Source organism: Odocoileus virginianus, chromosome 6 (assembly GCF_023699985.2).
Source record: "Odocoileus virginianus isolate 20LAN1187 ecotype Illinois chromosome 6, Ovbor_1.2, whole genome shotgun sequence".
Lineage (NCBI taxonomy): Eukaryota > Metazoa > Chordata > Mammalia > Artiodactyla > Cervidae > Odocoileus > Odocoileus virginianus.
In genome coordinates, this window is record NC_069679.1 from 746,320 (window position 1) to 762,575 (window position 16,256).

Below are 16,256 nucleotides of genomic sequence, written 5' to 3' on the forward strand. Positions count from 1 at the left end.
TCTTATACACAACACAGAGAGTTTAGCCTATATTTTGTAATAACTGTAAATGGAAAGTAACCTTTAAGAACTGTATAAAAATTTAAAAAGATGTTAAAATTATCTGCAATAACCAAGAATTTGATACAGTCCGTAAGGGCAACAAATGGTAGGGGAAGGCTGAATAAAATTTTGGTACACCTATTTCTTGGAAAATTATATAACCATTAAGAAATATTAATCATAAATACTAAGCCTATTACAATACAGAAAAATGTTCATGATAGAACACTAATAGAAAAAACAATATGTTTTAGCTATGATTTTAACTGTATGATGTTTTTTTCCTGTCACTCCCCTCAGCTTGCAGGATCTTCGTTCCCTGACTGGGGATCAAAGCTTGGCCTATGGCAGTGAAAGCACCAAGTCCTAACCACTGGGCCGCCAGGGAAGTCCCTCATTGTACCTAATTTATATATACTTGGACAAGACTGCGAGAGTGGAAAGTGCAGAGTGAGGTAATTCCCACTGATGTCACAAGGTTATTTAAGCAGTAAATGACGTAAAGTTAAGAATTCACGGGGCCGGGAAATAGTCAGCGTACTTTGAATTAAGAATATTTTCGGCACATTTTCCTGTCCTGCCCAGGTACCCGTCTGTCCCCAGTCTGCAGCCGGTCTGAAAAGGGCCCCGGAAAGGCCTCCCGCATCAGCACGCCCCTCCCCGGCTCTCTCCCCTGGCCTGTTCCGTGGCTGGGCGCCTCCCTCCTGTACTTCGTTATTTGGCCCTCCGAAGGGTTTTGCTCCGTAATGCCTTTCACATGCTCCGTGTTCGCCCCGCCTTGCCAGGACTGCAGGCTCCACGGTGTCCATATCATTCTACCTCATCCAGACAGCCTGGAAATTGTCCTAAGTCCATGTTTTCGCCTTTTACAGTATCTTGAATGCCCCCCTCCCCGAGTTCATTCGCACACTTCCTGGATCAACACCCCCACCGCTGTCCACACCTGTGTCTGCCCAGCCGTAAAGACCCCGGGCACGCAAGCGGAGCGAAGGGGGAAGCCCGCAGCATGGACCCACACCGGGTCCTGTTGGACGCATCTTGCTTTCGCATCTGTCGGTGATTACTGTTTGATCTTGGAGAAGCTTCCGCCGCTGACACTGGTGGTTTTGGTCTCCAGGAGCTTGCTTTGAGCCCCACCCCGGCTAAGGGGCGTGGGTAAAAGTTGAGTCATTTCCGAGGAGGTAATTGGAGAAAGATTATGGATTTAGCTGCCCATAGGCTGCCTATCCCCCAGGATCCAGTGAAGACTTTTGTAGACCCTAAGAACTACACGTTTCGGGAGGGCTTCCGTGGTGGCTCAAAAGAAGTTGCCTGCAACGCAGGGGACCTGGGTTTGATCCCTGGGTTGGGAAAGATCCCCCAAGAGAAGGGAATGACTACCCACTCCAGTATTCTTGCCTCGAGAATCCCATGGACAGGGGAGCGTGGTGGGCCACAGTCCATGGGGTCGCAGAGTCAGACACGACTGAGGACACTCTTATCCTCATCTCTTATCAACTAACTTTAAAGGCTCCCACATGCCACATTAAATACATCTTTTCTTTTGTTGTAACTTATTTTTAAAGGCTTTTTCATTCGTTTACAGTCCTTTGGATATGATTGTTTTTTATGTTTCGTTGCTAAGTCATGTCCGACTTTGCCACCTCATGGACTACAGCACGCCAGGATCCTCTGTCCTCCACTAGCTCCTGGGGTTGCTCAGATTCAGGTCCATTGAATCAGTGATGCTACCTAACCATCTCATCCTCTCCTGTCCCCTTCTCCTTTTGCCTTCAGTCTTTCCCACCATCAGGGTCTTTCCCAATGAGTCAGCTTTTTGCATCAGGTGGCCAAAGTATTGGAGTTTCAGCTTGCCCATAGAGTTTTAAGCCAGCTTTATCGCCGCTCTCTTCTTTCACTTTTATCAAAAGGCTCTTTAGTTCCTCTTCACTTTATGCTATTAGAGTGGTATCATCTGCATATCTGAGGTTGTTGATATTTCTCCTGGGAATCTTGTATTTCATGCAGCCCGGTATTTTGCATAATGTACTCTACACATAAGTTAAATAAGCAGGCTAACAATATACAGTTTTGATGTACTCCTTCCCCAATTTAGAACCAGTTCATTGTTCCATGTCCAGTTCTAACAACAGCTTCTTGACCTGCATACAAGTTTCTCAGAAGACAGGTAAGTGGTCTGGTATTCCCATCTCTTAAAAATTTTTCCACAGTTTGTTGTGATCTACACAGTCAAAGACTTTAACATAGTCAATGAAGCAGAAGTAGCTATTTTTCTGGAATTGCCTTTCTTTCTCCATGATCCAGTGGATGTTGGCAATTTGACCTCTGCCTTTTCTAAATCCAGCTTGTGCATCTGGAAGTTCTCAGTTTACGTACTGTTGAAGCCTAGCTTGAAGGATTTTGAGTATAACCTTGATAACATGTGAAATGAACACAGTTATATGGCAGTTTGAATATTCTTTGGCATTGCCCTTCTTTGGGATTGGAATGAAAACTGACTTTTTCCAGTCCTCTGGCCACTGCTGAGTTTTTCAAGTTTGTTGACATATTGAATGCAGCACTTTTAGACCATCCTAATTTATGATTGATTTCTTAGAACTCTGCCCATACTTGAAAATTTGACGGAAGTGAAAAAATTTAACCTACAAATTGTTTACAGTGTAATGGATACTTTATGAATACTGCATTTAACAATCAATGTAGTATGACTATGTTGATTAAATATTTATTCAACTCAATTTTGTGGTTTTCTTTTGGTATTTTGGAACCAACTTTTTTTTTTTTTAAGATTTCAAATATTTCTTTGGTGCTTAAAAGTCTGAAGGTCGTACACTCTGTGCCCATTGTGTCTCGTGGATGAAATGCCACAGGCCCCTACAGCTCTTTCGGTTCCTGGCTTTGGGCTCTTTACAAACCTGTTTCTGCATCAGATCCTTCCATTAGGGGGCATTTCCTACCATTCTGATCTCAGTCTAGATGTCACCCTATCCAAGAAAGTTTTCTTGATCACTCACTGGAAAATAATCATCCAGTCACACTATTTCACTTCTCACTGTAGCATGCTCATTGCCACTAGCTGATGTTATTCTCCTAATAATATCTAAGAGATGAATATCTAATTAGATGAATATCTAATAGATGAATATCTAATAGATGGATTTATTCTAAATCTGTTGATTTACTGATCTACCAGTCTACTGATCTATATATCAATTGATTGTCCACCCCTACTAGAATGTAATGTCAGAGATACTGTCAGTCTAATCATGTCCACACCCCCACTATCTAACATAGGGTCTGACACATAATAAGTGCTCAATAAATTTTTGTGGCTTAATTGAGATGATAGTTAAGATCATTGTACACCTTTACTAGCTCATGTATTTCCCAAGTATTGTGATGATTTAGAAAAAGAGGTAGGATGGTGTGGTTGGCAGAATAATAGCCCCCAAAGAGGTCCACATTAGGATCCTGGGAACCTGTGAGTTTGTGAAGTTACAGGGAAAAGGGGAATTAAGGTTGATCATCATCTGACCCTACAACGAGATTATCCAGGTGAGCCTAATGTAATCACAAGGGTCCTTTCATGCAGAAGAATGAGGCCAGCAAGGAGGTCAGGGGGATGTAACATGATAAGGACTGAGCATCCCATTGCTGACTTTGAAGGTAAAGGAGCGGGGCTGAGAGCCAAGGGGTGTGTGTGGCGTCTACAGACTGAAAAATGCAAAGAAATGGATTCTCCTGAAGGCCTCCTTATAGGACTTTCTTTTCACTCAGTGAGACTCATTTCAGACTTCTGACCTCTAGAACTGTAAGATAATACATCTGTATTGTTTAAGGCATTTACATTTGTGGTGATTTGTTATTCGCAGCAATGGAAAACTAATAATATAGGTGGTTCTGTTATTGTCGCAGAGGAAGACATAGAGGCCCATCCTTGAGAGGCCATTTATTCAAGGTCATTTAGGCATTTAGTATCAGCTCAAGCTAGATTCCCATTGGTCAGAGTGTGTATCAACCCTGCGAGTATTTGTTCCACTTGCCTATCACTTTATAACCAACCAACTCAAAGCACAGTGGCTTAGAACCATCCGCTATTATCTTTAAGCTTTTCTTCTTGCAAGGACTTTTGCAGGAGGACAGGATAATCAGGGGCTTCCCAAGTGGCCCAGGGATAAAGAATCCCCCTGCAATGCAGGAAACCCAGGAGACGTGGGCTTGATCCCTGGGTCAGGAAGATCCCCTGGAGGAGGAAATGGAAACCCACTCCAGTATTCTTGCCTGGAGAATTCCATGGATAGAGGAGCCTGGCAGACCACAGTCTGTGGGGTCGCAAAGAGTTGGACACAAGTGAGCCACTAACACTTTCATGCTGTTTTGAGGTGGTGCCTGCAAGGGGACAGTTGCTAGTAAATAGTCAGAATGAGAGGGTTGAGGCATTTCTGGGGCCAATACCAGGTTCATCTCTTCACGGAGAGGGTTAGCTGGGTATATAGAGAGAAGACTTGGCCCCAGTTCATTTCGTACTTCCTGGCTTTAGCTCATATTTGCCTGAGGCATACCTAGGACCTGACTCTTCACGGAGAAGCAACAAAGAGCACCCCCCCCCCCCAATAATCAGAAACACATTGAATTTTCTCTTTAAAAGAGTCATACTGTTTCACTGTATTCATTGATAACCACGAGAACACCAGAAAGCATGCTGGATTCCAATGGGAATCCCTCCCTGCCTTCTCTCTCCACCTGTCTCTTACAGATATCAGTGCAACCTGGACATCACTTGTCAGCTTTCTTCTCAGTGAGAACGTTGATCTGCACCAGATGATGGAAGTGAGTCTAAGGTAACATGGACTTGGATCCCAGTTCTGAGGCTTGGCTGTGCTGTAAGATGCTGCTTGCAGATACACTGGGGAGAGGAAGGGGAGGAATGGTGATCACAAAGGAGAAATTGTTTCTGGGAGGGCTGACCAACTCCTTTTGCAGACTGACTTTTAATCGTGAGAAATAGAATCCGAGGGCTGAATTTTAGAAAGTTGTTGCAGTTCCTGAACAAAATGAAATCTTGTGTTTTAAATATTTATATTTGCCGCAGTTAAACTTTCTCACGTGTCTGGAGATGGCCATTCTTGTATTAAATTTATCAGTCTGGGAAAATGATGAAGCTGCTGTTAATAGGCAGGAGAAGGATTATTCTTCCCCCTTCGTTGACCGATTTTGTTTTTCTTTTGAAAGTCAGTCATTTGTACTGATTTAGGTTTTCTGAAGTTGGCCCTGGCAGAATTAACAAAGGCCATCTGTGCTGGAATTAGATGCTATTTTTCACTCTAGTTTCATTTCTCCTGGGAGAATATTCTTTCCTCTGATCTTGCTTAAGCCATTACTATTTATTGTGTTAACTGGAGAGAAGGGATGTGATTTAAACCAGGATTGGTCGTTTTTGGAGAACGGCATGAGAAGCTCTGAATTTGCCTGGTCTATCCAAGGATGCCTCCTGTTTCTCAGGAGGCTTTGGGGTCACAGCAAGGCTGGTAGTCCCAGCAGGAAGGGCCTTCACTATGTCCCTGGGATTAGGGATCTGTTCTCTTTTTTCACGCTTGGTGTCATAGAGACCAGGTCCTCCCAGAGCAGAAGAGGTCTGTATAGAAAGCCTGCCCCTCCACCCCACCTGTCTCCGACTGCCCATGCTCACCCTTGGACAGTCTGATGTACACAGCTTTAGGTCCCATCTGCCCCTCCTTTCCTCCTCCTCTGAGTACTGCTGGGTTCTTTGCTCAACCACTGTATCTTTCTTCCATCCATCTACCCCTGTGGGAAGGAGGCTGGTGTTGATGTTGGAGTCAGAAAGATCTCGGTTTGAATCCTGTCTCTGCCACTTCCTATCTCAGATGCCTCAGGAGGTGATTTAACCTCTGTGTCTCTAATTGATAGCTTAGGTGATTCAGGATCTCCAAAGAAGAAGATTTAGCTTCTGGATCACGCACCAGTCTTGATCACTCAAGAGCTTTTGTGTAGCAGAGTTTTATTAAAGTGTAAAAAGGGGCAGAGAAAACTTCTGACATGGACATCTGAAGGGGGATTGAGAGTTAGCAAGGGAGTTAGATACTTTTTAATCACTTATTACAGTGTATCAAAAGAATGTCTAAGGTGGTAAAGATCTTACTAGACCCACTCCCACAGTTTACATTTTAAGATGACAGGATTAGAACTAACAATAGAAAGATCTTACCAGACCCATTCCCATAATACACGATTTAAGATAACGGGATTAGTCAGAAGGTTTTCAGGAAGGAGGAAGTGTCCTCAAGGGGGATACATTGTTGCTATATAGTCCTTAGTACAGAGTTTAAACTGAGTTGTTTGTTGTGTAATCATCAGTTCTGCGCTTAAAGCAAAAAACGTTTTATGTGACTAAGACTACAGAATGTAGAGGAAAAAAAAAAGACTTTGTCATTTCTTCCTCTTTGAGAATTCCAGACCCCTGTCTCCTCTTTGAGAGCCCCAGGCCCTTTTCTCCTCCTCAGAGACCCGGACTTCTTATCAACCTGCCTAGGAATTGACTTTCTCAATATGTAAAGTGTGGAATGGAAGACCTAACTGCTGGGGTGGTTGTGAATGAAAAGCTGTCAGCCTAGTGTTTTAAACAGTATTAACTGCTGGGGATATGAGAATATTAACTGTATGGATGTGAGAGTTGGACTGTAAAGAAAGTTGAGCGCTAAAGAATTGATGCTTTTGAACTGTGGTGTTGGAGAAGACTCTTGAGAGTCCCTTGGACTGCAAGGAGATCCAACCAGTCCATCCTAAAAGAAATGAGTCCTGAATATTCATTGGAAGGACTGATGCTGAAGCTAAAACTCCAATACTTTGGCCACCTGATGGGAAGAAATGACTCATTGGAAAAGACCTTGAGGCTGGGAAAGATTGAAGGTGGGAGGGGCAGGGGATGACAGAGGATGAGATGGTTGGATGGCATCACTGACTCAATGGACATGGGTTTGAGCAAGCTCTAGGAGTTGGTGACGGAGGGAGGCCTGGCGTGCTGCAGTCCGTGGGGTCGCAAAGAGTTGGACATGACTGAGCAAATGAACTGAACTCAACTACTGGTGACGTGAGTGTGTAGTAGTACCCTTAGGAGGATGCGTTGTATGTGCGTACCTGATGCTGACTAACATCATCTCTGCTTGAGCAGCACCGTGCCCCATCCTCTGCACCCCCCTCGAGGCATCTGCACCCCTTCTCTCCACTCTCTCTGCCTCTCAGCTCAGCTTCTGTGGTCCACACGGTTTCACTGCATCCACTCCCTGTGCCCCAACCCCGCCCCTCCCCACTAGATGCCCCTCACCTGACTTTCACACCTTAACTGTGTCATCCTCGCCTTTTTTCATCCTGCAGCTGCCTTTTCTACCCCCAGGGAGGTATTTTCTCTGGAGCCCCCGGGACCAGGGGCAGCTGGGTAGGAGTGAGGCAGCCAGAGGCTGTGAGTGTGAGTGTGCAGGAGGGCACTGAGCCTGGCAGAGCTGGTGAGAAGCCTGTGCTGGAGGTGACTGAGCGCGTGGCTGGAAGACAGGTGTTTTAGCCACAAAGCGGGAGGAAAGACTGTCGGGGCTTGGCAAATACGAGGTGGTCAGACTGCACAGGTGGGAGGGCTGAGCATGGACTGAACCCTCGGTGAGGGGGTGTTAGTCCCCCAACCCGCTCTAGGGAGAAAAAGCCCTAGTTCAAGGCAAGTTAGGAAATATGGAATATGACTGCTATTGTGGTTATTCCCACTGCACTTTAGCTCTTTGAAGGCTCTGAGAAGTCCCACAGTTAAGCTATTCAGTAGTTCTTTAGTCTTCATATTTGAGCTCAGATGTCAATTCTTCAGGAAAGTTTTTTTTCTGACCTCTGGCAAGTTTAGCCCTCAGCCCACCCGCACATATGCTATCTTACTACTCTGCAGTTTTCCTCCAAGGTACTTAACACAATTAGTAACCATATATTTATTTTGTGACTTAAAAAAAATCAATGTCACTTTCCCTACTCGAAAGATTCCTGAGGCTGGGCCATGTTCACCACTGAACCCCTTGTTCTTGTTCAGTTGCAGAGTTGTGTCCGACTCTTTGTGGTCCCATTGCCTGCAGCACACCAGGCTTCCCTGTCCTTCACTATCTCCCAGAGTTGGCTCAAACTCATGTCCATTGAGTCAGTGACGCCATCCAACTGTCTCATCCTCTGTCATCCCCTTTTCCTCCTGTCTTCAATCTTTCCCAGCATCATGTCTTTTCCAGTGAGTCAGCTCTTCATATCAGGTGACCAATGTATTGGAGCTTCAGCTTCAGCATCAGTCCCTCCAGTGAAAATTCAGGTCTGATTTTCTTTAGGATTGACAGGTTTCATCTTGCTGTCTAAGGGACTCTCAAGAGTCTTCTCCAGCACCCCAGTTAGAAAGCATCAATTCCTCAGTGCTCAGCCTTCTTTATGGTCCAACTCTCACATCCATACAGGACTACTGGAAAAACCGTAGATTTCATTCATTCATAGGCTCTGACTGAACCCCTAGCATCCTGAAGAGAGCCTGGCTTATAGTAGGTGCTCAGAATCATGTTCTAGAATAAATGATGTGGGAGCGGGGGTTGCTGGTGAGCATGTTAGCTGTGCGACCTTGGCAGGCAAATGACTGCTGAAGACTTACTGAAGGACTCACCACCATGCTGGGCCATGTCAGTGTTCAGGGGGTTATCTGCTGAAATGAGTCACTTTTTTATCTGAATGTTGAAGCCAGAACTTTTTGAATTTGAAATTGTCGTTTGTTTCTGCAGCCGAAGGCGTCCCCTCTTCATTTAGCTGTTCTCAACAACCATGTCACAATGGTGAACAGCTTATTAAGTGCACGGCATGACGCTGATATCTTAAATCAGGTAAGCCAGCAAGTCAGAACCTGGAGAGTCAATTTTCTTGTTCCAACTCAGTGTGTGTTTAGGGGTAGTTTTGATCAAGTTCGAGGTTCCTGGGAGGAACAGGCACATTCACTTTTTATCCTTTTCCCCCCTCACCCTCACCCCCACTTGCACACACATATTTTGTCTTTTTTTTCAAATGCACAACTGGGATTCAGCCAGTGCATTATTAAACTGTTCACATTTAACAGGCCCAGTGCTTTGGATAGATAAACAGTAGCTCGGAGATAAATTGCCAGAGCCGCTTTAAATCAAAAGCTACTCCCCCAGTGTGAAATGTTGTAGTTGGCAGAGAACCCTTTTCCCCCAGAAGGAAGCTTTGTATGACAGACCATAAATGTATCTTCTTTTTGCCCAAAGGCAAAAGAGGCCTCTTGAATTTTTTTTTTTTAAATATCACCATGAATTCAGTCCATTGGAGCAGAATCAAATGTTCCATAGAAGGCATCCATCACTGGCTAGAAATGGAAATGTTGAGGTGGAAGAATTAAGAGGATGGGCGTGGGTGCTGTCTGCCCTGGGCCCCGCTGTGGGATGGGCTGCCCTCTTCCAGAGGCCAGAAGTGGGAAGGAAAACTCTCAGAGAGAGGGGTCTTAACCCATGAGCCTCGGGACCTCGCCCTCCTTCCTGGCTGCCCCCTCCAAGGTCAGGAGTGGCCATGATTGGTGAGGATGCCTGAACTTACCCACTGGGTAGTCTTCGGTTTCCTCATCTATGAAGCCAGAGCTCTGATTCCCATCTCTGCTCCAGCTCCAACCTGTGAGGTCGCTGGTGCCCTGAGCTGAATGGGGACTTAACTCCCTGTCCGTCCCTTCCTTCCCCCAGGACCATTCTCCTCCCTGGTCTTCTACTATCCCAAAAGTGTGGGGGAAGAAAAATCCCCCTTGTTATTAAACATACATGTGTGTTCAGATATGTTAATGCCCCGGATCTTTTCTTATAGGCAGCATCTTTCTCTCCACAAGGACAGAACTCACAAGTGGTTCTGGTTTCACCAGAATTGGCTACCTCCACTCCAGCAAATGAGGCTTGCTAGACTGCCACCCAGGGTATCAAATTCTTCATCACTGATGGTTTTTGTTAAACTAGGAATACACAGTGTATAAAAGTAAGGAGACATAAATAAGCTAAAAACCTTACAATTTGGTTCTAATCCCCCAAAGAAAGAGAGCTCTCTTAATATTTAGGTTGCATTTCCTGCCCTCTGGACTTCTAGCAGTTTTGCCATTGGGAGGTTTTATGAGTATTTGGTGTGTGACACTTGTCTCTGTTCCATGTTGGTATAGACTTTCAATCAGTCTGTCAGTGTTTGTTCCATATCTTAGATAATGAGCCTCCAGAGGGGTGCATTGCCACCTAAAAGTGGGTCTTTAGTGAATGCTTTTTGGTATTAATTCTGTTAACATGCCAAGCAGGTCGGCCTTGTGCTCTGGGAGGAAGAGTCCTGGACTAGGTGCTTCTGCCCAGCTGTGTGATACTGGGAGAGTTGCTTCCTCCCTCTGGTGTAGGACTGGGGCTAGATCACAACCAGTGTTCCTGTCTGTGTTAATATTTTAGAAATGCCTTCACATCAGAGTTTCTTTTGGTGGGAGGTGTAAGACGGGTGATTTTCTTGTGATTTCATCTATTTCTCTGAGACCGTCTTGTCCTTTTTGTAGGAAAATGGTTATTTCAGAAAGGAATTAAAAGCTGACACTCCTTTTATACACTATAATGTAGGGAATTTGCAAAATAGAGAAAAGCATCAAGAAGGCAATAAAAATAACCTCTAATCCCTTCATCTAGATGTTATCATTCTTAACATCACCAATGCAATTTCTTCTCTTCCTCTATTTTTATATGTAAATTGAGCTCAACCAGAGAGTGTTTTTTCCTAAGGTTTTAAATGTTACAAGCACTTTACCATTTTTACAAATCTCTGAAATTATTTTTTATTGTGGCAAAATAGATGTAGCATAAAACTTAACTATTATAAACAGTGCATGGAAGCAACCCAGATGCCCATCAGCAGACGAATGGATGAGGAAGCTGTGGTACATATACACCATGGAATATTACTCAGCCATTAAAAAGAATTCATTTGAATCAGTTCTAATGAGATGGATGAAACTGGAGCCCATTATACAGAGCGAAGTAAGCCAGAAAGATAAAGACCATTACAGTATACTAACACATATATATGGACTTTAGAAAGATGGTAACGATAACCCTATATGCAAAACAGAAAAAGAGACTCAGATGTATAGAACAGACTTGTGGACTCTGGGAGAAGGCGAGGGTGGGATGTTTCAAGAGAACAGCATTAAAACATGTATATTATCTAGGGTGAAACAGATCACCAGCCCAGGTTGGGTGCATGAGACAAGTGCTTGGGCCTGGTGCACTGGGAAGACCCAGAGGGATCGGGTGGAGAGGGAGGTGGGAGGGGGGACCGGGATGGGGAATACATGTAAATCCATGGCTAATTCATTTCAATGTATGACAAAAACTACTGTAATGATGTAAAGTAATTAGCCTCCAACTAATAAAAATAAATGGAAAAAAATAATAAAAAAAATAAATAAAAGGAATCATACCCTAAAAAAAAAAAAAATTTAACTATTGTAACCATTTCTAAGTGTACAGTTCGGTGGCATTAAGCATATTGACCATGTGCATAACTCTCACACTGTCTCCAGAGTTTTATCTTTCTAAACTGAGACTCATACTCATTAAACAGTAATTCTTTATTCCTGCTTCCTCGACACACCATTTCACTGTATCTCTATGAACTTACTACTGTAGGTGTCCCTTATTGAAATTATTTTAAAAAGTTATTTGTGATGGTTGCCTACTTTTCCCATATGTGCGTATACCATAATTTATCTCATGAGTCTCCTTATTAAGCATGTAACTTCCTTTCAATCTTTCATTGTTATAAATAACAGCAATGAATGTCTCCTGTTCCTGTTTAAAAATAAGTTAGCTTATCTGTTTTCCCTTATGCCTGTGGAGGACACCTTTGCTTTCCCTTTGTCTTTTTATTATACAATTTCTTCTCTCTTTAACATGCTGAATTATATTTTTGAAATTTCTCATGGCAGAGGCTTCAGAATCCTTTGCATGTAGCTGCTGATCTTGGAAATGTGGAACTTGTGGAAACCTTGCTGAAGGCTGGCTGTAACTTGAAGATTGTTGACAAGGTCAGTTCATGGGCTTCACTCTGTTAACTGAGCTGGTTGCTGAGTCCTCCCTGTTGGCTGTGAGCCTTGAGAGGCAGGATTAGAATCAGTTCAGTTCAGTCGCTCAGTCGTGTCTGACTCTGTGACCCCATGGACTGCAGCACGCCAGGCCTCCCTGTCCATCACCAACTCCCAGAGTTTACCCAAACTCATGTCCATTGAGTTGGTGATGCCATCCAATCATCTTCTGTCATCCCCTTCTCCTCCTGCCCTCAATCTTTCCCAGCATCAGGGTCTTTTCCAATGAGTCAGTTCTTGGCATCAGGTGGCCAAAGTATTGGAGTTTCAGCTTCAACATCAGTGCTTTCAATGAATATTCAGGACTTCCTCTAGGATGGACTGATTGGATCTCCTTGCAGTCCAAGGGACTCTCAAGAGTCTTCTCCGACACCACAGTTCAAAAGCATCTATTCTTTGGCGCTCAACTTTCTTTATAGTCCAACTCTCACATCACATGACTACTAGAAAAACCATAGCTTTGACTAGACAGACCTTTGTTGGCAAAGTAATGTCTGCTTTTTAATATGCTGTCTAGGTTGGTCATAGCTTTTCTTCCAAGGAGCAAGCGTCTTTTAATTTCATGGCTGCAGTCACCATCTGCAATGATTTTGGAACTGAAGAAAATAAACTCTGTCACTGTTTCCACTGTTTCCCCATCTATTTGCCATGAACTGATGGAACCAGATGCCATGATCTTCATTTTTTGAATGTTGAGCTTTAAGCCAACTTTTTCACTCTCCTCTTTCACTTTCATCAAGAGGCTCTTTAGTTCTGCCATAAGGGTAGTGTCATCTGCATATCTGAGGTTATTGATATTTCTCCTGGCAATCTTGATTCCAGTTTGTGCTTCATCCAGCCCAACATTTCATATGATGTACTCTGCATGTAAGTTAAATAAATAGAGTGATAATATACAGCCTTGATGTATTCCTTTCCCAATTTTGAACCAGTCAATTGTTTCATGTCTGGTTCTAACTGTTGCTTCTTGACCTGCATACAGATTTCTCAGGAGGCAGGTAAGGTGGTCAGCATTCCCATCTCTTAAAGAATCTTCCACAGTTTGTTGTGATCCACACAGTCAGACTTTGGCACAGTCAATAAAGCAGAAGCAGATGCTCTACTGGAATTCTCTTGCTTTTTCGATTATCCAGTGGATGTTGGCAATTTGATCTCTGGTTCCTCTGCTTTGTCTAAATCGAAGTTCACGGTTCATGTACTGTTGAAGCCTAGCTTGGAGAATTTTTAGAATTTCTTTCCTAGTGTGTGAGTTGAGTGCAATTGTGCGGTAGTTTGCACATTCTTTGGCATTGCCTTTCTTTGGGGTTGGAATGAAAGGTGACCTTTTCCAGTCCTGTGGCCACTGCTGAGTTTTCCAAATTTGCTGGCATATTGAGTGCAGCACTGTCATGGCAGCATCTTTTAGGATTTGAAATAGCTCAACTGGAATTCCATCACCTCCACTAGTTTTGTTCATAGTGATGCTTCCTAACACCCACTTGACTTTGCATTCCAGGATGGCTGGCTCTAAGTGAGTGATCACACCACTGTGATTATCTGGGTCATGAAGATCGTTTTTGTATAGTTCTGTGTATTCTATCTTTTGTGAAATGGACCTAAATTGGAGAAACCTTGTATCTTGATATTAACATCCCAGTTTTAATTGAGATAAGTTGTTAATAATTTTTACCCTCAACAATAAAATATATATTTTAATATATATAATATATAAAATATATAAAATATTTTAAAATATAAAAATATTGCTAATAATTTTACCCTCAACATGTCAGTTTTCTTTTTCTGAACGTAAAGTATACAGTTTGGAAAACAGAAAAGCACAGGGGAGGAAAACAAAATCAGCCATATTTCCATCCCTTAGGTGAAATTCCACCAGTGGTGGCTCATTAACTCCATTAACCTTTAGTGTTAGTGTTGGTGTGTCCAAAAAGTTCAATTAGGTTTTTCTGTCACGGTATCTTACAGAAAAACCCAAAGGAACTTTCGTCCAGCCCAATGTTAACATTAAGCGTTAGTAGCTTCTCATGCTTTCTTTTTGTATTTTATTCTAGTTTTTCGTCAACAACACCTCCAGGGCAGTCTGGTGAGTAGAGAATCCATAGCATTGGGCAGGGATCTTACGTTGGGCCCCTAATCAAGTGGATTGAATATGCCAGTGAATATGTCTCTGCTATAACTTGATTCTCTTCTCAAAACAAAGCCACAGTTTCCTGGGCCTCATGATCTGTTTTCCAGATTTCCTTTCTCCTCCTCCCTCTTTTTCTCTTCAGGTCTGGTGCCTAGTTGGCATCCAGGACGTATGTAATTAATGAAGAAAAACTCTCTTTTCTCCCTGTTCGATCATTTTTACCGAAGATAAGTGACTGTTTCTAAGACTGAATGAAAGTCTGGTCTGGCTTCCCTAGTAGCTCAGATGGTAAAGAATCTGCCTGCAATGCAGGAGACCTGGGTTCGATCCCTGGGTCAGGAAGATAATGGCTATCCATTCCAGTGTTCTTGCCTGGTCCATCCTATGGACAGAGAAGCCTGGTGGGCTACAGTCCGTGGGGTCACAAAGAGTCAGACATGACTGAGTGACTAACACACACACACACTGGATGGGAAAGAAGGAGCCAAGTTTGGGAGTAAAGCTGACTTTCCCTGCCCTCTCAGCCTTCGGGGTCACAAAGCTCCCAGAGGGCCACGCACCCTCACCAGCACAAGTATCTGCGTTTCTACTCCAGCCATGCTCCCTGCAAAGGTTTTCCTCTGAGCTTGAAACCTCTGGCTCTCAGAATGCTGCCTTCCCAAAATAGGCTAATTATGGTGATTCAGACGGCTTTACAAGCCAGAATTTAGATAGCATACAATTAGACACTTGCTAAATGCCTGCAGAATGAAGTTCTTCTTAATTTCATTACTGTCTCTTTTGATTAGAGGCTGATTACTTTCAGCTCTAATTTTTAGGTTCACCTGGGTCTCAGTGTCTGGACTAGCAGACAAATCATTTGAATTGGTGGGAGTTGCATTTCACAAATACTCAGCCATGTGAGAGACTTATCAGGATAAGTTTCTGGATCTCTGAGCATAGAAACATGGGTTTCTGAGGTTGGAACTTCTTTCCGAGGTTATTTCTCTTCTTTCTTTGTTTCTTCTTTTTTTTAATAAAAAATATTTATTTGGCTGTTCTGGGTCTTTGTTGTGGCATGTGGGATCTAGTTCCCTGACCAGGGATCAAACCTAGGCCTTCTGCATTGGGGACGGGGAATCTTAGCCTCAGGACATCCAGGGAAGTCCCTTCTGAGGCTTTTTCTGACCATTCATTTTAATTATCTTCAGGATCCCTGAGCAGATTTTTCCATGGGTCCTTTGGAAAGCAAATGAGAACCAGCATCTTTTGCTTGGGGAAACAGTATAGATGTGTGGCTTGGGCACTTCTCAAAATCTAGGGGAGCTGTGAACTATACCCACCTTGACAAAGGTATGCCATTTGTAATTTGTGAGGTGCCATATGGGCTCCAAGGACATTTATGCCCCCAAATTAGGTCTAGAACAGCCTTTATTGGTCATTCCAAGGGCTTCCCAGGTGGCGCTGTAGTAAAGAATCCACGTGCCAATGCAGGAGATGCAGGAGATGGGAGTTTGATCCCTGGGTTGGGAAGATCCCCTGGAGGAGGGCATGGCAACCCACTCCAGTATTCTTGCCTGGAAAATTCCATGGACAGAGGAGACTGGAAGGCTATAGTCCATAGGGTCTCAAAGAATCCAACATGACTCAGCAACTGAGCATGCATGCATGATTTGGTTAAGATTCTAACCCCTCATCTTTGTTTAGAGGTGGTGTGATATAATAGAAAAATCTCTGGATAGGAGTCCAGGAAGTTGAGTTCTGTATTAGTGTTACCATGATTGATATTTATTCTGAATAAAATTCTCCCTTTGCTGTGTTGTTTCTCCACCCTCCTCAGTAGGTGGCCTTCACTTGCTGATCTAACATGGCTGTTTGGGCTCCTGCCATCACGTCAGCATTCCACTTGGGGAGGAGGAGGGAGGGAAG

The 16,256-nt window shown here is 43.5% G+C and overlaps 1 protein-coding gene across 1 annotated transcript in view; it reads left to right on the plus strand.

Annotated features, from left to right (window-relative positions):
- The window catches only part of ANKDD1B (ankyrin repeat and death domain containing 1B), a 60,103-nt gene that overhangs the window by 33,082 nt on the left and 10,765 nt on the right, over positions 1-16,256 (plus strand). The window contains 5 exon segments of the mRNA XM_070468487.1: positions 628-785; positions 915-1,098; positions 4,799-4,872; positions 8,844-8,942; positions 12,065-12,163. Coding sequence (XP_070324588.1) covers positions 628-785; positions 915-1,098; positions 4,799-4,872; positions 8,844-8,942; positions 12,065-12,163 — 614 coding nt within the window.